At 48.4% G+C, this 20,967-nt stretch overlaps 2 protein-coding genes across 2 annotated transcripts; one reads left to right on the top strand and one right to left on the bottom strand.

Annotated features, from left to right (window-relative positions):
• The first annotated feature begins 1,356 nt into the window (after positions 1-1,356).
• On the top strand, positions 1,357-7,786 carry SDE2 (SDE2 telomere maintenance homolog). Its single transcript, XM_069009278.1, has 7 exons — positions 1,357-1,519; positions 2,372-2,489; positions 3,486-3,597; positions 4,119-4,288; positions 4,974-5,085; positions 5,691-6,084; positions 7,496-7,786. The coding sequence occupies exons 1-7, from the start codon at positions 1,394-1,396 to the stop codon at positions 7,712-7,714; spliced, it is 1,251 nt and encodes a 416-aa protein (XP_068865379.1). The 5' UTR covers positions 1,357-1,393; the 3' UTR covers positions 7,715-7,786.
• A 7,957-nt stretch (positions 7,787-15,743) lies between these two features.
• On the bottom strand, positions 15,744-19,873 carry LOC138107155 (left-right determination factor 2-like). The gene is made up of 4 exons (XM_069008464.1): positions 19,362-19,873; positions 18,248-18,485; positions 17,228-17,467; positions 15,744-16,927 (listed from the first exon to the last, which is right to left on the bottom strand). Exons 1-4 carry the CDS (start codon positions 19,624-19,626, stop codon positions 16,588-16,590), a joined length of 1,083 nt encoding a protein of 360 aa, XP_068864565.1. The 5' UTR covers positions 19,627-19,873; the 3' UTR covers positions 15,744-16,587.
• Between the last annotated feature and the right edge of the window lie 1,094 nt (positions 19,874-20,967).

Here is a 20,967-nt window from a genome sequence, read left to right as displayed (position 1 = left end):
ATTTTTTTTCCCTAACCAATTCTTCAGTTTCCTGCTTCCAGGTAGTTACCATATGCCCTGAAGAGCTGATTGTGAAGTTTGCTCCAGATCAACTTTCACTCTGATTTAAACACATTTTATGTGCCTACATAATCAAATCATAGAATCATAGAAAGGCTTGAGCTGGAAGGGACCTTAAAGAGCACCTCCTTCCAGCCCCCTGCCATGGGCAGAGATGCCACCCACTAGACCAGGTTGCTCAAAGCCCCATCCAACCAGGCCTTGAACACTTCCAGGGATGGGCATCCACAACTTCCCTGGGCAACTTGTGCCAGTGCCTCACCACCCTCTGTGTAAAGAACTCCTTCCTAATATCTAATCTAAATCTCTGCTCTGATAGTTTAAAACCATCCCCTCTTGTCCTTTCACTATCTGCCTCTGCCTCTTTTAAATAAGCCTCTTTTAAGTCCTGGAAGGCTGCAATGAGGCCTCCCCAGAGCCTGCTCTCCTCCAGGCTGAACTCCCTCAGCTCTCTCAGCCTGTCTTCATAGCTGAGGTGCTCCACCTCCACTGAGCATCTTCCTTGCCCTCCTCTGGATCCACTCCAACAGGCTGCCCTTCTTGTGCTGAGGATGAGCCAGGCACAGTCCTTCAGGCGGTGTGTCATGAGGGGAATGGGGGCGAAACGCCTCCCCTGACCTGCCAGCTGTCCTTCTGATGCAGCCCAGGATGTCTTTGGTTTCTTTTGGTGTACTGGAAGTACACACTCATGTCCAGCTTTTCAGCCACAAGAACCCCCAAGTCCTTCTCCGCAGGGCAGCTCCCAATGAATTTATCTCCCGGTCTGTCCTCACGCCTGGGATTGCCCCGACCCAGGCGCACCGTCCTTAGATACCAGAGTTCTGCGCCTGCTCCCATCCCTATGCAAAACCGCATGTGGGAGTAAACAAGGCGAAGAATACACGGAGACTGATTCCATCACCCTACAAATCCTTGCGTGAAATTCGCACCGTGTTTGACAGGCCAATGCAGGGCTGCGCATCTCCGCTGCATCTCCTGCCCTTGCGGCGGTCGGCGGTGCCGCCGCTGCCCCTTTCCTTCCCTGAGGGGGCACGAGCGCTCCCGCTCCCGCTCTCCCGCTGCCGCCGCCAGTGGGAGCCACGGCGCGCGCTTCCCGCTGCTCGGTCCGTGACGGGCTGTGGAAGGGCTTTACAACCTGGCGGGCTGCACGAATTCCGCGAATTGGAATGGCAGGGCTCCCTGGATTCGCCTTCAACCGTTTACATAAAAAGCCCCAGACTGTAAAACGAGATAAAAACGGGGCCGAGAGGCGCCGGGCGGGGCTGAGGGAGCGGGGGCGGGGCCTGTCCGCCCCGCCCGCTTCCGCGTCACGTGACCGCGCGCAGCCGGAGCGATGGCGGCGCCGGGGCCGGGCCCGCTGTGGGTGCGGGACCCGCTGGGGCCGCGGGTGCGGCCGCTGCCGCTGCCCCCCGGGGGCGGCTCCGTGCTCTGCCTCCGCCGCGACCGCGCCCGGGAGCTGGTGAGTGCCGGGGGAATGGGGGGCCGGAGGCGGGTGTGGGGCCCTCCGGCCTCGGGAGGCGCTGCGCTTCCGATGTCGGCGGCTCCGCGCAGGCCGCCCGCGGCCCTGCCCGCCCGCCGTGAGGCCGCTCCGGCACCCGCTGAAGGGTGATGCCCACCTGTGCGCCCTTGCTTTGCGTTGCTGTCGCTGAGCAGGAGGGTTTGCTGTAAGAGAGCCCTGTAGCCTCTTATCTACATTATATATGTGTGTGTGTGTATATATATATACATTCACATTGTGGTGGGTTGACCCTGGCAGGACGCCAGGTGCCCACCAAAGCCGTTCTCTCACTCCTCAGCTGGACAAGGGAGAGAAAATGGAACAAAAGGGGTCAGAGGTCGAGATAAGGGCGGGGAGATCTCTCAGCAGATCACGGGCAAAACAGACTTGACTTGGGGAAGTGAGCTTAGTTTATTACCAGTCAAAATCAGAGTAGGATTATGAGAGGTAAAAGAAATCCCGAAAACACCTTCCCTTCTCCCTTCCCCCTTGCCCAGGCTCTATCTCCTTCCCACCAGTGGCACTGGAGGACAGGGATTGAAGGTTATGGTCAGTTCATCACAAGTTGTTTCTGAATTTTTCCCATATTATTGCTTTTCCCCGTTCATGTTTACAAGTTGGTTTAGACTGTGTTCAATCCTTTGGTGACCAGGAATTAAAACAAGCACCACAGAGAGTGTTCATGCTTTTCAGATTGTCTGATTTTTGCTCCCCTCTGGAAGGAAGAAAACATGACTGCTTAACGATTTGCTATGTTAGAATGTTTTGTTTTCTCTGCCTCGATGATCTGACTCAATTTTGCTGCTTCTTTAGAACATCCCAGAGGAAAGCTTGTACGTGAAGTGTAATGGGCAACTGGCCAGTGATGAAGATGAGTTGCAGAGTGGAGTCGTTTATAGCCTGGAGCCAAGGCTTTGTGGTGGAAAAGGAGGTTTGTTGTTTATACTGTTTCTTAGTGATTAGATTCTTAGGTTAAAAAACTTCTGCTGTGCCACAGTCTATACTGATAGCAGGAGTCCTCAGGTATTGGCAGATCTCTTGTGTGTGTGACTGATACAAATTCTCAGAGGTGAAACCAAAGTGTACGTGCAAAACTGAGGATTGACCAGGGAAGCTGCAGTCCAGATCTTCCTCACATCCCTTTCCAGCTTATCTCTGTTAGTAGAAATCTGTAACATGCACCAAAGTGACTTCAGAGTTGAAATTGTGTTGAAAAGGACCTGTCATCTTAGGCTCTGAAGTTTCATTCATGGTCACTTAGGACAAGTATTTCAGGCACAGATAGTCTGTGATTTGCATCTGTTGTGACCTAATTGACTTTATCTTTTCTTATTTAAAAAAAGCATATAAAAGCCAACATGCCAAAGTAGCCAAAGAATTAAGAATTCAACCTAAGCTGTACTCGTTATATTGATGGAGTATTTTAACTGTGTTACTGAAGGTGTTTATTAGCTGAACACAATACTTTTTTTGCCTCATGGTACAGCAGGCTGCCTGGCCTGTTTATAGCACTCCTTAAAGGTCCTTTTAGGGCACTGAAAAGTACAGATTTTTTCAGTTTCCAGTTCAAAAACAGTGCTTGACACTTTGCAGTTGCATGAAGAATTCTGTTGCTATTAATCCACACTTTGAACTTGTTAAATGAGGGTCTTTCTTCAGCTGGAGACAGCGTAAGGTGGGACTGAGTGACAGAAATTAACAGTCTTGCCATGAGTAATTAGTGGCTGAGGAATGTGTAGAAATCTGTTTGGGGGGGCTCTCTAGCATAACACTGTGCAACTTTTAACTTTCCCTTTACTTCAGTTACACTGAGGGAAAGGGTTGAATTCTGTGTATTCTTTTTCCATCATTATTCTTCTGTTGTGTGCCGACTCATCTCCTTTTGTTTCTGTTTAGCTAACTCCTGATTACTTTCTTTCTCTGAAAGGGTTTGGGTCGATGCTGCGAGCCCTCGGTGCTCAGATTGAGAAGACGACAAACAGAGAGGCATGTCGGGATCTCAGTGGAAGGAGACTGCGGGATGTCAACCACGAAAAAGCGTAAGGCATTTTCTCAGAAGCTGAAATCATGAAATAACCTGATCCTGTAGCTCACTGTTACCAAAAGAGGCCAAATGCCAGCTTGTTGTAGCAATGGAATGGTATTTTGAATACTAAAAAGAGCAAAAGTGAAATCTTAAGTGCAGGTGGATTGGAAGCCAACAGGGCTCTCCTGGCAAAATAGACGTGATTTTACTGCAGCCTGTGTCTGAGAGACTGTTCTGCACCTCTTGGATTCCTCGTCTGGAATTCTCACAGTTCTCTCTGAAGCTGCAAAACCATGGCCTTGGGGATGTGTGAACTTAACTGCTGTTTCTGGCTTTCAAAAGAAACTCTAATCTCTTCTCTGTAGCAGAATGTCTGTTCCCTCGGTATTTCCGGTATTTCCCCTGAGTGCCGTTGTCTTTTCCCATTGTCTCCCATGCTAGCAGGTGGTGGAAGCATTCTGTAATTGCAAAGCAGCGAACTGCTATTGCAGCAGCTGCTGGAAGCACTCATTTTGGTGGTTCTGTCGCGTGCAGGATGGCTGAGTGGGTGAAGAAGCAGGCGGAGCGGGAGGCGGAGAAGGAGCAGCGGCGCCTGGAGAGGCTGCAGCGGAAGCTGGCGGAGCCGCGGCACACGTTCACCGACCCCGAGTACGAGCGGCAGTACCGCGAGATGGCCGAGCGCCAGGAGGAGTCCCTCCGCATCGGTACCGCCGCCTGCCCTCGCTCTGCCCTCACAACATACAGCAGATTAAGAGCCTCTCTAGCCTCACTCCAGTAGGAAAATTTGCAGAAAAATTGCTTTCTTCCAATCGAATGAAATTTTAAGTTCCAGTGAAATTTGTTTGATTTGATTTTTGCGCTTTGTCTTGAAGCGTGTGTTAAATTTAATTGAGCAGTGTGACACAATACAAGTGATGCTTCACCTTGCTTTGCGAGGTCACCTCCTAATAGCCAAATTCTGTGAAGGTGGTGTTGCTGGTTGAGCTGTAAGAATTACACAGTGAAGCTATAAAGGGGTTGTACATAAAAACTTGACATTGGATCCAACTACAGAATACCTTGTTTCGCTTCCTGGTCTTTGTAGTTACTTTATTTATCCCCATATTGTTCCCTTGCTGTCAGCTAGATAGTGAAACTTGAGGCTGAATGGGTTGAAGAACCTGATAGTTCAGTTCAGGAATCCAATTTTAATTGACTCTGTGCCTTAGTAAATCCATGCAGGAAAGCTTTTGCTGCTCCTGAGTTTATGTTCAAGTTTTGAGTCTATATCAGCAATAATGATTCTTTCCATTAGTGTTTTAAATTGCATCTGAAGTGAAAAGATAAGTAGAACTTAGAGCAGGTATGAATCGTGTACTGATGAAGTTCACTTTCAAATCTGTTTTGAAGGCTTGCAGGTTATTGCCAGCAAAGCAGTGTCATCAGAAAGTGGGAAGAGTCGGAAACGTCCCGGTGAGCCTGGAAAAAATGAAACAAAATCTGAGAAAAGAAAATGTCCTTGGTAAGAGTTACACCTTGTTTTTATACTCAAGTCTTAAGCCTTGAACAGGATGAAACTATAGATACATCCAAGTAAGCAGAATCTAGTCTGAGATGTAGACTGAAATGGAAATAAGGAAATTGAACTGATTAAATCAAAGAACTGAAAGTAAACATTACTGCATTCCTATAATTCTGTCCCAGGTGGAGTGGATAAATTGCATTTGCAAAACCAGACACTTTCTTCCCCCACCCCTTATAAATGATTGTATTCTACAACTTCCCATTGTCATTTTCTTCATTAATGAGTTATATTTACAATGAACTTTAAAAGATTATTTTTCTCCCCTGGCATCTTTCAGCTAATGTAACGTGAAAGAGAAGTCAAGGATTCCAGTCATTTCTGTATTGGGAATGCTGTAATACCTGTTTTGGGGGTTTGTAGGTCCTGTTCAGTATCGACAGCTCTTCCATTAACTAAACTAACCTAAATAGCTGTTAGAGTAGGTCATTAAATCTCTCTGAAGTGGGTTTTGGAAAGAGAAATGTGGCAATTAAAAAACTTATTTAAAAGGAAAAAAAGTTAAAATAGATGCATGTTAATTTGTAACATATTCCCTGTGCCAGGCCAGGATTGGATGAGGCCACAGGCTCAGGCTGTGAGGATGACAATAAGGATGACTCCCCTTGTGCATCTGACAGAAGTTGTCCATCAGGCAACAGATCCAATGAAAGTGTTGGAAATTCAGATGAGTGTTCAAGCAGCTCTGTGGCTTCAGCAGAGGACAGTCCATCTACCAGTGCAAGCAGGAAACCACTGGAGCAGCCAGAAGGTCCTGGAAGAGATCTGCAAGGAGAGGTGTGCACAGGGCAGGCTGAAATTCCGGCTGAAGAAAACAGTAAAATGACAGAGCCCCCGAAGGAAGAGGCCCAAGGAAAGAATGGAGTGACTCAAGCTCAGAAAGAAGAGCAAGAAAATGTTCCTGTTAAGGCACAAGAAACAAACCAGTCACAGAGCACAGTAAGTATGAAGCAGTACAAAATGTGGTGCGTCCTCAGCTGCTTTTAGAGCCAAAGAAGCAAGCAAGCTCCAGCAATGTAGCTTTTACCACTGGATTGATGAAAGCCCAACTGATACTTGGCAGCAAAGGGTGCCAATACTTGTGCTTTTTGGGTTCTTGCATGATATTACTGTTAAAGATTTGTGAGGGTGATGAATCTGAGCTTACTCTAGCAATAAAACCAAGTGTAGCTCTTTTTTTCAGGCTAGCAAGTTACTGGGATTTTTTTTTTCACCTTGGGTGGAAAGTCTGCCACTGGCAGTGACTGAACTCTGATGTGTGAAAGTATATCACAGTTCAGTGGGAAAAAGACCAAAGATGTAATCTGATCAATTAGATCCTTGTCATCTACTGTACTATTAGAGCTGGCAAATTTTAAGCAGGATGTTTACCATTCTTCACTGTTTACCTTTTGCTCAGTATTTGCGAGATTTTTTATTCCTAGAACAGGAAACTCCACCAATGCTGTGGCAGATTGTTATTGCAGGTGGAAATATTTTTATAGGAGTCCTTGATGAATATATTTTTTTTAGAAGGTGAGAATAATGAGGCAACCAGTTGGGTTTTTGTATGCTTAGCAGGACAAAGGTTCTGATTCTGCCAGCAAGAATTGTTTTTGCTGAGTGCATAATGGGGTACACTCATTCCCACTGCTGTTATTACTTGCTCTGAAGTCTCTCTGGTACAGACTATAAGACCAATATGTGCATTTAAATATTGAACAACATGGGCTTAGATTTTGGTGTCATTTTTAGTGTTAGTAAATTCCAGCATTTGAATTATCCCATCTATTCCATGTTCTTTTGTGGACAAGGCCCTGGGCTTGGACTAGACAATCTGCAGAGGTCCCTTTTACCCTCAATCAATTTGCAAATATACCAATTCCCTTTCCAGATGAAATTTTAATCCATATTTTCTTTTTGCAGCAGAATGAGATGTGAACTTCAGAACTTCTTTGGGTTAGTCTTACTGAAAAAGTGGTGCTTTTATATCTCTTTCTTTTATTACAGTGTAACTGAATTAGAAAAACCATGTCATCCTCCTTCCTGCTCCTGCTGGAGGTATATTGGTTATATTCTGCATCAGGCTAAAAAGGGGCTGTCAGCTTTGCTGTGCCTCTGGAAGCTGAGGTTAAGCTACTGAACTGCTGGGCACGAGTGTGAATTGTTGTTTTTAATTCAGTTTTCCTGGGAGTATTGAACTTTCCTGGGGATAGTCATAGAATCTTCTGAGGTATGAGGGACTCACAGGGATCAAAGTCCAACTCCTGGTCCTGCAAAGGACAGCCCCAATAATCACACCATGTGCCTGAGAGCGTTGTCCAAAAGCTTTTTGAACTCCTGTTTTTCTTAAATGTTTTTCTCTTTTCAGGAGGTAGAACCGATAGACCTGCTGGCGTTCAACTCTGCTGCTGAACTGGAAGCCCTGGGTCTAGAGAAGCTGAAGATGGGATTGATGTCTTTGGGACTGAAATGTGGAGGCACTTTGAAGGAAAGAGCAGCAAGGCTATTTTCAGTGAGGGGTCTGTCTAGAGACCAGATCAAGCCATCCTTATTTGCAAAGCCCCCTAAAGGGAAAACCTCTGGTTAGATTTGAGAATATTTACCTTTTTTTGCATGTGTATTTGATGTCATTAAATAAAAGCTCTTGGTATCCTTTCAACTGAGTATTCCCAGCTTCTAAACTCACATCCACAAGCTTTGTTAGCATCCCAAGGAGTTATGGAAAGGATGGACAGGTGGTAAGGATATCATCATAGACACAGTGCTTGGGGATCTGTTCCACAGTGTTCTGGAAGGGGGAGAGAAACACTGAGGCCCTGCAAATCACATCTCGTGGAGGTTGTGACAGGACAAGTGGACTCTGTGTAGAAAGGAAATGGGTGTGTTTACTGAATGTTTCATTAGGAAACTGGGATGGAGGGTGCTTGGGAGGTCACCTTAGCATGATGAAGTTTTGCTGGTGTAGATCCATTGGCTGTGGATGGTAGATGCTGGCTGTCCCTGCCTGGACAGCAACCCTTTGATGTCACCAGCTCTCTGAGAGGCAGGGACAGTGAGAGAGAGGAGAGCCTTTAGCTCTGAGCACACTGAAACTCCTCTAGTACGGGGTGGGTAGTGTGGGACAAAAGTGAATGGACCATGTTAATGATGTGTCTGGGCAACAACCCTTACCCAAGTTATTTCCCCTCCCTGCAGTTGCCCTCTTGCTTCAGTTGCACTGATGCAGCCACATCCAAGCCTACCCTATGTGTCACCTACTTGCCTTTAGTGTTATGGATTCCTTGTGAAATCAGATCAGTTCCCTGGTGTGGCTCTAACAAGTTTGTGCCAGCACAACCGGAGCAGGATTACGTAAAAACACCGGTTGGTGAAGAGAGATCAGAATATTTTAAACCACCAGTAGCACCTAACACTTCATTGATGATCTGCATCTTCAGTAGTGCCAGAATTGAAAGAAATGCCCTACATCTGTCTTGGAGGACAAGAGCTGTACCTTGAGCCAGCTCCACATTTTGACAAGTTTGTTTGGGAATTGTTTAGTTCCTGCTGAGTTAAAAAGGAACAAGCTCTTGCTCTGGGATGTGCCCACATCAAAGGTTACCCTAGAGCATTATTGTGTCTGGAGAGCCAGAGGGGTGCTCAGTGACAGTTCAGTTTCACATGTTTAAAGGGTATCCTTTTGAAAACAGCTGGATAACAACAGGACTTGGACTGATCCTTCAACACACGTGAAACAAGTAGGTGAAGTGCTTGAAGCTTTCTAAGAATTTGGACAAGAACAGAAAAGTCAACAGTTGGAAAAAAAAAATATGTAAACTGAAACAGTTCCAGTGTTTCCAATGTTGTTATATGGGCCATTTCTGTAGGACAGAATGGCCTCAATAGAGGTGATCTTACTGGTCCAGGGCCAGAGGATAATGCAGTTTGCAGCCTGTGTCTGTCTTTTCCTGAGTATTTATGTAGCTTTGGATTTCAAAGATGTTTCTGGTTGTAAATGCACCAAAACTGTGAATATCTTCCCAGAGAAAAGGTTCATCCTCCCACGGAATCACTTTCCCAAAAAGCAAGTGGTGTGACTTAGAGCAGTCACACTTCTGAAGTGTCATTTTAAATGCATTTATTTCAAACACCTAAGCACTGCCTCGTGTTTCACCGGCATTTCAGAGTTACTGACTGAGAAAAAGTAATCAGTGAAAACACTGGCACAAGGCCGGGGGAGGGCTTTTCCTCACTTCCTACGGATCCATCTCTTCCCTGGAATGAAAGAAGTACATCTAATACACAAATCCGCAGGGAACAGGGCAGGTCACAGAGGGAAAGAACTGGTGGAGGTTTAGGAATATCACCAGCAGCAGACACAACAGCTGCCGGCCTTCACCCAAAAGGCTCCAATTCCATTGTCCTCACCTCTACGGTGCTAATAAGCAAGTTGCTCAAAAGCCACTCCTGTGAACACCCCTTTTGCTGGAGCGTGCAGGAATTGCTTCCATTGGTTTCCCGAGTGCTGCAGCTTCTGCTCTCGCTGCTGTAGGTGGCACTGGACTGACGCGGAGGATGTGTCCGGCTCCAGCAGCGCTGCCGAAGCCTCGCCCCTCGGCACAGGGCACCTGACCCGCGTCCCGCGGGTGCAGGCACACGGTGCTGCTGCGGAGCAGGGACACTGGGTCACCTTTACACCATTCTGCCCGTTCCTGAAACTGTCACAATCAATCCTTCTGATCCCCCCGCAACTTATTCTTGTGCAACATTTAGCCTTCTGGAGAAGGTTGGCGTTTGAAAGGTTTATTTGTAGCCATGCCTATTCTCGGGAAGGTGCTATTTTTAAATCCTAAGGCTTCCTCCAAGACATTTAACTGGAAATGGCAGTGCCTGCACCCCTCTTAGTTAGCACTGCCACCTCAGCTGGCTCGGCTCTGACTATAGCTGAGCAATTAGAGTGGCTTTGCAGATTAACATGCCTAATGATACCTGAAGGGAGGGAGGTGACAACTCTGACCTCACCCAGCTGCAGAGGAGGGGCTGGGCAGGCACCATTGTTTTCCAGCACTGCTAGAGGCTGGGCTAATCCAGGACAGTTAGTCTGGGTTTAAAGCCAGCAGCTGTGCCTGCTTGGAAAGTGTCCCGGTGGCCTGAATGCACGAGCTGCCTGTCCTGCTTCTCCCTGCTGCCTTCACTGGGTGCCTCTAACCAGGCACAAGGAATCAGGAATTTGCACGAAACTTGCAGGGCAGAAAGGAGCAAGGAGCTCTTGAAGGACCTGCCGGGGCTGTATGGAAAGAAGAGGAATGTTTATAAGGAGCCAGCCAGCTTGTGAAATGTCTGCTGGCAACATTAGACATCTCAGTGAAAACATGAACTGGCTGCCCAGGGAGGGGGTTGAATCACCATCCCTGGAGGTACTCCAAAGCTGGATAGATGTGGCTCATGGCTTAGTGGTGGGCTTGGCAGTGCTGGGTTAATGGTTGGACTCGATGATCCTGGAGGTTTTTTCCAACCTAAACAATTCTCTGAGGTCTGGTGGTTATAGATGGCACCTTATGGCCAGTGAGATGCTGTATCCGTGGTACAGTAACCAGCTGAGACCTCCTAAGGGTGAAAGAGCTATTGACCACTGGGCTGGAAGTTGGCAGTCACCTGGGAGGTAATGATTATGAACTGATTGCATTCATTTTCAGCAAACAGAGAACAGACCTTCAAAGGGGATACAGGCATCCCAGGCTTTCAAAGAGGCAGATTTGTCATAACTGAGAAAATTCGAAGGAAAAATGCAAATAGAAAAAACCCACTGTCATAGGTTAGCAAGCATAGTCCCAGAAGGGATGTCCTTGCTAAGGGGTGCTTACAGTTTCCTCTGGGACCTGACAGAACCTATCAGCTGGCCAGTTCGAATATGGACAATTCTTTAAGCCACTTAAAGTTGTGACCACCTCTGTGATCCACACTTAAGAATGGACAAACTCCCCCCCCAAGCTCTCTCTCGTTTCTGGCGCTGGCACAGGTGGCTGCAGGCCCCGTGTGGGGGCCAGCGGGCCCGGCCAGGCCCTGCTTGGGCCAGGCTGGGCCAGGCCACAGCCATCCTGAAGCCATGGGCCTGTTCCAGCCGTGGAACCCCCCCCTCACTGCCTTGCCATGGGCAGCCGGAGTGGCTCGGCTCTCGCGGCTTGGCTCTCCCCCCTCTCCACTGCGATAAGAAAAATTCAACATTCCAGCTGCAAAGATGCAAGGCCGAGGTGAGATTAACCCTTTTATCACTCTGAAGAGCTGAAAACTGGAGGGAAGAGAAAGAGGAGATGCTTAAAGCTGAAATTCTGTTATGAAGCTATGGTAGATCAGAGTACCCCTTGTAATTTCATGCAGGCATGGGGGGTGGAGCGTTCAACTTGTACTTGTGAGCAAAAGCACCTGCGCTGAGATAAGCAGATGCTGACACAGCTGTAATTTCATGAGAAGTTTGGACAGGGAGAGATGGACCAGATGAGGACTTTTGCTCCAAATGGGAAAGGAGAAGACCTCAGTTCCTAGAGATGCTCCCAGAGATAGTCTTAAAGATGAACATGAGGAAGACCCTTTGCTCCCAGGGAAGGAGAAGGGCCTCTGGTTTTTTGTTTCTGAATGGCTCAACCTTAAAATTGTACCCCAAAAAACTTCAAGAGTGGACCCTCGAAAGCAGTTGTGGGAAAAGCTGCAAGTCAGGGGAAGGGACTCACATTGTGAGCAGAGAGACTCCTCTTCCTAAATGGACTGAACAATATCTGGAAGTGGGTGGCTGTCTCGGTGTGATACTGTTTTCATAGCACGAGCAAGAAGAGACTTCTCTTTCTAAATGGACTGAACAAGGTTATTATGGAAGTGGTAAACAGACTGAACATCTTAAGGGTTGTCTTTTTACATTGTCAGTGGGAGAAGGGAGAAAGGTGGGGGAGGAGAAGTGTTCTGAAGGTGGTATAATTTTTTTTTTTCTTCTTTCAGGTCTGTTAATAAACTTCTTTATATTCTTTCAAGTTTGGTGCCTGCTTTGCGTTTCTCCTAATTCTTATCTCACAGAAGGCAAACAGTAATGAGTATTTTGGACCAAACCACTACACTAAATTGGTGTTTCTGCCCAGTTACAAAACCAACCTGTGACACCCACACACAAATAAAGATCAGGAGGATCTTTAAAACAAAATTTAAAAATAGGTTTGGAAAAAAACCCTAACAAAAATATCCCAAAACATTTTTTAGCAATTGTCAAAAAAGGATACTGAGAGCTGTGGATTGTTGACATGACTTTCCAGTGCCCAGTATCTCCAGATAATTTATTATTTCCTGCCATGGTTAAAAACTGTTTCTTGGCCATTCTGCTAGTTTAACCATAGGAAACCAAGGCAACCCAGCAGCTCTGGAGTGCCCAGCATTTCCAGAGCACAGGCCAGAGGCACCAGTCACAATGAGCTTTTTATTCTGTTTTATTCTGAAATGTGCTGATGCTGTTCACGCTGCTCTCCTGCACCTGCTCCAGGAGTGGACAGAGGAGCTCAGGTCCTCTAAAAACATCAAAGTCCTGCAGGATCTCTGTCATACTTCCTGCCACCCCTGTCACCGTCACCTCCCCACCTTCCCCCCTCCCTTTTGCCCTGGCTTCCCCTTTCCCAGACTCCAGCTGTTGCCAGCCAAAGCCAGAGGAGCTCCCTGATTATCACCTTTGCTGGGATGTGGATTGGGCACCTGACTTTCCACTTAAACAGGCAATTAGAAGGCTGCCCTGAAAGGCAAAGTGTCAGACACCCTTGGTAGGAGTCTGTGAAGTGCAAAAGGGAAAAAGCAAGAGAGGGAGAGGAAATAAGGTCTCACCAGCTAGGAAAGGCGGCAACTTCTCACAGATTTTGAAAGAAAATGGGAAAGCAGCCTTGGTTTAAATAAAACTGTGGAAAGATCACACAGGGCAATGTAGCCCAGCTAGCAGTGGCATTTAATGAGGCTTGAAACTTCTTTCTCTCTCCTAGAATGGAGATAATGGGTAGAGATAATGGAGAAAGTGTTGCTGGGCATGCCCAAACCTCTCTCTTCAGGAAAGCTTTCCCAGGACTGATAGGACCATCTCCAGACCCCAGGTCCGGCTCCATCAACTACAGCAGGCCCTTAAAGGTCACCCTGTGAGCAGTGCCATGAGGGCCAGCCAGAGCTCACACTCGTGATAAGCTCATGCTTCTGATAAGATTTAGTTCAGGCACTGCCACGCGAACACTCGCACAAGAGCCTAACCTGGAGTGTGGGACTAACCGGGCTGTTGAAGTCCTCCACATGAAGAGCACACACCTCCTGCTCCTTGGGCAGCACCGGGGCACTCTGTGCTTTCAGCAGTGCAGGAGGAGGCCCAATGGTTTAACGCTGCTTTTGCCTTAAATCACCTTTCATTTTTTAATACCTTTTCTGGCTTTTGTGGTTCATTATGCCCCTGCGCTGCTCTTTCTTTTTATTTTATTACAGCACAGCATCAATGACAGTGCTGAACCACGCTGCTGCCAGGTATGGGAGATGTTCTGCCTTTCCTCAGAGACCGTGGTGCTGCTCAGATGTAAAGGAGAACATGACAGCTTGGCAGGCTTTGTGTGCATTACAAGTTGTACCCATGCAAGTAGCACACAGAAGGTGTCACAGCAAATGCAGCCTGGATTGAAGATGACAGGCTGGGAGATAATTTTCTGTAGCACGGGCTGATATCTGAAAAAGCCCCGGGTGTGGCAGTATTTCATCCACAGCCTTCTACCCAGGAGTTTGCAGTGTAGAAGTCTCTGGAGCCTTCTCCACATCAGCCCGGCCTCCAAGTCTGCAACGTTTTCATTGCAAAGCCAGCTGGAGTTTAGAGGAGTAGTGTCCTGTCTCCCCAAAAGCTCCAAACGTTTGGGAGCTCCAATCCAAATGTGAGCTCAAAACCAGCCCCAGCAGAGATGCTGTGACATCTGTGCAGCTCCCCTAGCAATAAATCCAAGTGTCCATGACGACAGCAGGGCAGGTATAGCTCACAGATCTGCGCCCTGTCCCTGCCCTGCAATACCCACAGTTCTCCCCACAGTAACACCAGGTCTCCTTGGCCACCGCCTCCCCCTCCCCACCCTCCAGGTGTCACACACACGCACACAGACCCACCGCTCGCTTCTGCGTACCTCGTGTCCACAGGACACCCGAGCAAAGGCAGCCAGACGCAGGGCAAGGGGCGCCGGACACAGCACAGGATCCTGGTGGAGGGGAGGAGCCTCGTCCACCGCGCGGCCCCTGTGATGCTCTGCTCCCCATTTCCCACAGCAGCCTGCCCCCATTGCACTGCATGGAATTTCTCCTCGGATGGAGAATGAATGGCGCCTGAAGTGCAAGTGCTGGAGGCAAGCCAGGGTTAATGCTCTTCGTTCTCAGGCAGCAACCAGCTCGAACACTTTCTTCCCCAGGCACAGCGTGTGGCTAAACCATCGGCTTTGTTCTTCGTGGTGGTAGCTGAGCTCCTGGCCTTCAGGCTATGCCCTGCCGAAGGACCTGGGGCCGGATTCCAATGCCATTAAGATAGATACTAGGTAGTCATGAGAAGGAAATGGCCTGAGGTCATTCCGGCTCATCCAACTCTGACTCCAGCCACCCATGGTGCTGCAGCCCAGCGCTGGTGAATGGTGAGTCTGTGCTTTTGCGGCTTTTTTCTCCCCTTAAAGCTCTTTTGCCACAGGTGTTTACACAAGTGAGAGGTGCCAGCCTCCCCATGAGGTGATGGCAGATACACCTGGGTGACCTCAGACTTGGAGTCCTGCAGAGCAGCAGGAACACTCACGTTTTCCTCATGGATGACACAGCCACTGCAGAGTCAACAGGTCCCTCTTTTCCCCGATCCACGGTCACCCTGTCTAGCCAGACAAATACATTCCAGAGTCCTTGCACCAGCAGCAGCTTCAACCAGAGCCTCAGGGACCACATCCCACCGTCCAACAGAGATGGTCAGCAGCAAACATTTCATCCCCAGAGCCGCTGCTATCTCGGTGGATTACGAACCAAGGAGAGGAGTCTGACATGAAGGTGGAAATCATTAGCATCTTATCTGCCGGCAGTTCAGATCAGTTCACAAAGGGATTAAACCACATTATCATGGCGTTTCTCCAGGGGATGTGTTGGTCAGATGTCCAACAGGAAGGGTCAGGGTTAAAACGCTTCACCTGGGGACGAAGGGGGCGGGGAGGCAGCTCCTCCCTTTCTGCACTACAGCTGCAGCTGACCCCTGCAGGTTCTGTCACCGCTGCAGCTCACGAGGAGAGCATCACTTCCTGCTGGCAGATAAGATTCTAGGTTTTCTGCTTAAGAAAGTGTTGGCTTAAACTCTGCAGCAGCTCAGGATGAGATGCCGGCAGTTTAGGCTCTGCTCTGCCTGCTGATTCAGCCCAGTCCCTGGCCCTGGGGGAGCAGATAAGCTTCACCAGGAGCAGGTGGGATCACACAGGTAGCTGAGAAGAGCTGTTACTGTGTGTATGTTTATAGGAGCCGGGCACTGGATACTCTCAGAAGTAGGACAGATCTTTTCCCCTCCACTTTTAGATCTAAGAATAAATATAAGTGAACACATGGCTACTTTAATACTTGTATTTTATTGTTTCCTTGATTTTGAAAGCACACACAACTTCAAAAATATCCCAAAACTGAAATAACTGTAATACAGAATCAGAAAAACAAATTATTATTCATGCAAGCAAAGCTAAGTCCTAATGTTCCCATTGATTCTGCCTAAAACTGTGTTAAGCCTGTGGGGCCAAAAATATACTCCTGTGAATTTCAGATAATGTTATATGTACATGCAGATATGTATATGTACATTCAATACATCTGTTCCTTCGAGCTCTAGGCAATATTTTATGTACATATATGTGTATATAGTCAATATGTATGCATCCAGTATGTAGACAATACACACATACATTCATATACTCTGTACATGGATGCACGTGTGTGTGTATTATATACATGTATTATATACATATACAAGTGCTTCTGCTCTCCAGCTCACCATAAACGTGGCTTGGATAGACAAGGACCAAACCCAGCAGCCTAGGAATGAACAGCTGAGCCCATGCATTTGTTCTTCACCTGGTGATGGGCACTCTTCTTTTGCCTGGAGCTGTTTGCAATACTCCAGGGTGGGGACTGAAATAAATTCAGTGAAATTCAGCTGTCATGGAGGGGGCCCCGAGAAGCACTAGGCTCCTTAGGTACCCCTCACATATGTGAAATGCCCGCCCCTCTGAGCCCATCTACACGGACAGTGCCTCTAAGTGCACTCTCTCTGCAGGGCAGCAGGGCACAGGGGAGCCCCAGCCCCAGCTGCTGCTGCCCCTTGCAGGCAGGAACCCCCCAGAGCCTTCACCACTGGCCCCGGGGATGGGGGCCGGGTGCCGGGGTGGCTCTTGGCAGGGCTGCGGGGAGTGGGTGACCCCCCAGGCCACCCATTTGTCACACCAGCGCCACGCCATCCGTGACACAGCTGCATCTCTCCACGATCATGTCGGGGAACTCGGCCGCCTCAATCTCGGTGCTGTTGCCCCTCTTGACGAGGTAGATGATGGGCAGCGCGGAGCTCCCGGCCGCGGCGCAGGAGCGCTGCCCGGAGCCGAGGCGGCGCAGGGCGCGGGGCGGCTGCAGGCAGCTCCCGGAGCAGCGGTACGCCTGGAACCCCGCCGGCTCCAGGATCCAGTGCTGCGCCCAGGACAGCTCGCGGAAGCTGATGTAATGTTTCTGCCGGCAGCAGGTGGATTTCCCCATCAGCGCCTCCTCCCTGCAGTCCCCAGGGCTCCTGGACGCCAAGGGAGAAACAGGAATGGGTGCTGTAACTGGAAACTGGGAAGCGGGAGAAATAATCCCTGCTGCTAATAGCACAGGTGGGCTCTGAGACCTGAAACCTGGGCCGTGCTCAGGGTTTGTTTGAGTATTCAGACAACAGATACGGGAAGACAAGAGGTGTGACTAAGCAGCGATTTTCTAACTCCTCCATTCACAGCTGGTAAACACTTGTGAGGGTAAGAGCTTCCCCTCCCCCAATAATTCAGGGGCAAAATTACACCAGAGTCAGTACAGATTTAGGCTTCATACATACCCATAGTCATCCAAGTTGAGGGTGTAAAGCACCAGCTCAGGCTTGCCTAGGGCTTTATCCTTGGGGTCCTGTGAGGTGAAGCGCACGGCTTTGGCCATTTCCGAGGCGTAGCTGCCCATCCTTTCCCCTTCGATCCACACCTCCAGGAACATCGGCTCCCGCCTCTTGTTTCGCAGCCAGTAATGCACAGCCTGGGTCACATCAAAGCTCCTCCAGCCCGACTCACATATAGGAACCAGCCTGTGTGACAAGGGCTTGGCATCAGAAAAGCCCATCAGATAAATCCTGGGCTCGCAGCTCTGTTATTGCAGCAGAATATTTTACTTCCTGTAGATTGTCACATGCCTTGATTACATGATCCTTTTTGCTCTGGGCAAGCACCCACAGCAGTTAATTGCCACCTCAGAGAGAAGCAGACACTGAAGGGCCAGAAAAAACCCTCTCTACAAGCTCATACAAAAAATTAGGCGGTGCAGGATCATGTGCAGCCTCAGTATTGATGACAACAGCCTGGTGAACAGCCTGAGCTCCCACCTGCTCCTGTCTGAGCTGCAGTAGGGCCATAAGTTTCTACCCACCCAGGAAATTGGTTTCATGTCTCATTCTGCCTTCAAGGGTTGTGAAAATTCCACAAGAGCTCATGGCTACAGAATTAGATGTTTTTTGCATAATTTACTTATTTAAACCATATAATGAAATGGCCAGTGGAAATACCAGCAGCTGGTAACCTGCTTGAGTTAGTGACAGAGAATTGAACCAGGTGGGGGATTTTAGAGGGGAAGATGTAGCAGTACATGGCATCATTTCATACATTATTTCAAAGAATCATCATATATTGCCATTTTAGCATAGTATCTGCTCTAACAAGCTCATTCTGGGTTCAGAGGCCATACAACCTGGTTGTACAGATGTAACCCCATCAGACTGAGCTGAGGCACAACCACATGATACCCAAATGCACCTCAGAGGATCCAAACTCTGTAACTAGAGTCCTGGCTCCAGCAGAGGCCCCTTTCTTACCTGGAATCTATCAGGGAGGTCCTGTTGGTACCATCGTGCAGCCAGTACACGCTGACTCTGGCGTTGGAGACGGGCCTGTGAGACTGCTTGGCAGGCAGGTTTGCTCTGTCCAGAGGCTTTTGGAAGAGTTTCAGTTCAGCCATTGTGACTTCGGTGTTTTCAGGTATTCTGCCCTCCATGTCAAACATCAGCTTCTGGCGCGTGATTGTGTCGGAGTAGAGGACTTCTCCTGTCATACCTGTGCAGTTGGGGACAGAAAAGATGGCCTGTCACTGCCATCCTGCTGAGCAAAGCCCCCACATTTCGTGCACAATTATCATCACAACACTCTCCTTCCATGCTCCCAGTCGAGCCCTAGTGGCAGATACAACCACTACACACATCTTTTCTAATGCATACTTGAATCAGTGTCTTGCAAATGCTCTAATTCTTCTCCTATGTCTGAGTCTCTGCAACCTGGAAGAATGAGATCTCCGACACAATATGACCCCAAACTGAGCAGACCTGAAAGGGTGTGCATCTCTGTGTCAGTGCTGGGCATGAAAGCAAGCAACGGCACCACTTGGAATGGAAAAGTATTTTCATTTTCTGCCAAGGGTGCTGTGTATGTCCTTTGAAAGCAAAATAAGCTCTAAGTGCCCTTGTACAGCCACCATTGTGTCTGTATGGCTATTTTCCTCCTTGATAATTTTTCCTGTTAAAATAAAAATCTAAACAAAAAAGAGATGAGAGAGAGTGAAACATCCTCCAACGGGTGTGATTCCTATTAGAGGACTTGCTGTAGATTTGACCCAAAACCTGTATGGCCTGCCCTTTTCCTCCCCCCTCACCTGCCCAGACTGCTTCCAGGCTTCTATCAAGCTCCAGTAGCATCCTGCCCTTCGGAAGGACTGCGGGACCCCCTCTCCAGGTGCAAAGAGTGCTTGTTAATCTTTAAGATGCTGTTGCATGCACCTCTTCCGCCCAGCTGAGCTTTGGAGCAAAACCCGACCCTCATTCCCCCTTCCCCCCGGGGGTTTGCCTTTGCCCATCCTGCGGCCGGCCGGGAGAGCCCTGGCAGATTTCCCTGGCGGCAGCAGGATGCTTGGGATGCTCCCAGCAGAAGAAACATTACCTGTGTGTCCCGGGATCCCCCTGAGGATGCCAGCCAGGCTCGGCAGAGCTCGGCGCTTCACCCTCTGGCGCTTCAGCATGGACATGTACTTGTTCTTGACGTGCTCTGGGATAACCAGATCCACCAAGTCTCTCTTATGAAGTTTAGGGACCTCAGACAGCCCCAGCTGCTTCAGCACCACCTCCTTGAACCCTTCCTGGGTAAAGGCTTGGACCGTGAGGACGAGGCAGAGCATGCAGAACATCCCGGCACACCTCAGGTCCATCCTCCTCTGTCAGCAAAGCAGTTCCCTGCCTGGCAGAGATGAAGGGGGGGATCTCCCTGGGGCTGCTCTCGGCAGAGATGTGCTGGCAGGCTGCCTGAGCTGGATGGAGGTCCCCAGTGCTGGGGTTTTATAGCCAGCCTCGTCCCACTGGCACAACAAATTTCACAAGTGGGGACGAAGCAAAGGACTTAAAAGGATCACTCCCCTGTTGGTAGACACATGCCAGTTTAACACCTTCATCCACTGCAAAGTTAATACAAGAAGGTTTAGGGGCTCCCAGATTCCTCCACAGGGAAGAAATTTCCATTGTTTTTTAATTCCCTGTAAATATTTGCCCAGAAGCCCCCTGAGCAATCAGTGTTCCCTGTTCAGCCTCTCTAGGGAGGTGGCACACCTGCAGAATACATTGCTTTATGTACTATGCCATATGATTCTTAAAGGAAACATCAGTCTTTATTGCAGAGAACTTGCTACCTAAAACAGCCAGTATCAATCAGGAGAAGCTTTAGCTTTAGCTGGAAGTCCATCTTTATGGCAAGCACTGAAAAATCATTTAAATCTTTGGTGGGGGGTGTTAGGTTCCACTTTGATCTCTGAGTATTTGTATCAAGTGTATGAATCAGGGCAGTGAATCACAGCAGTTGAATGATTTATGGCCTTTTATGCTGCTTCTGAATCATAGAAGGTGGAAGATGTACGGGTGTGACATTTTAGAAAAATGTCCCATCCCTCTTTATGGATTCCTGTGGGTTTCAAAATAATCGTGCTTAAAAGAAGAAGGCTTTATGTAAAGGCAGATCACTTCTCAGTGAACATGGGAAACCACTGCACTCTTCCCCAACATGGATGAAGAATATCAGTATTTTGAATGCTATTAACAGCCACGATGGAGTGCTGGCTCTGGAGAGTGAAGCTGACCTGAAGGCTGGGGTGGGGAAGGCTGGATGTTTACCTTCTAACATTTAGACTCGAAAGTTAACACCCTTTTCTTCCCTGGCCTTTGCTGGCACAAGATGTGGAAATCTATTTTTGGCACCAATCCCAGGAGAATTGAAGACATAAAATGTGATTGATAAAAGCATGAAGGAGCACAGCACTTGGGGCAGATTCTCATCCTCTCCAGCAGCCACATACCTGAGCCTACATACAAATGTCTTCAGCATCAAAAGCCCTTTGGATTTTATATGTCTCTGTAAATGATTGGAAATTGGTCCAGCTTCATCCAGTGCCCAGGCTGAATGGTGTGCCCTGAGAACTGTCTGGCTGGAGGATGCAATGTAATGAACTTGTACAAAATCACTCCGTTGTGGCTCATCCCTCATTAAAACCAGTGTCAGCCGA

This window comes from Aphelocoma coerulescens, chromosome 3, assembly GCF_041296385.1.
Source record: "Aphelocoma coerulescens isolate FSJ_1873_10779 chromosome 3, UR_Acoe_1.0, whole genome shotgun sequence".
Classification (NCBI taxonomy): Eukaryota; Metazoa; Chordata; class Aves; order Passeriformes; family Corvidae; genus Aphelocoma; species Aphelocoma coerulescens.
This window is presented reverse-complemented; position numbering and strand designations above follow the sequence as displayed.

Coding starts and splice junctions, on each gene's coding strand:
- SDE2 (XM_069009278.1), top strand. CDS start 1,394: ATGGCGGCGCCGGGGCCGGGCCCGCTGTGGGTGCGGGACCCGCTGGGG. Junction 2,490..3,485: donor GCTTTGTGGTGGAAAAGGAG/GTTTGTTGTTTA, acceptor TTTCTCTGAAAG/GGTTTGGGTCGATGCTGCGA. Junction 6,085..7,495: donor CAAACCAGTCACAGAGCACA/GTAAGTATGAAG, acceptor TTCTCTTTTCAG/GAGGTAGAACCGATAGACCT.
- LOC138107155 (XM_069008464.1), bottom strand. CDS start 19,626: ATGGACCTGAGGTGTGCCGGGATGTTCTGCATGCTCTGCCTCGTCCTC. Junction 18,486..19,361: donor GGGGATCCCGGGACACACAG/GTAATGTTTCTT, acceptor CCAACTGCACAG/GTATGACAGGAGAAGTCCTC. Junction 17,468..18,247: donor ACCTCCCTGATAGATTCCAG/GTAAGAAAGGGG, acceptor CTTGTCACACAG/GCTGGTTCCTATATGTGAGT.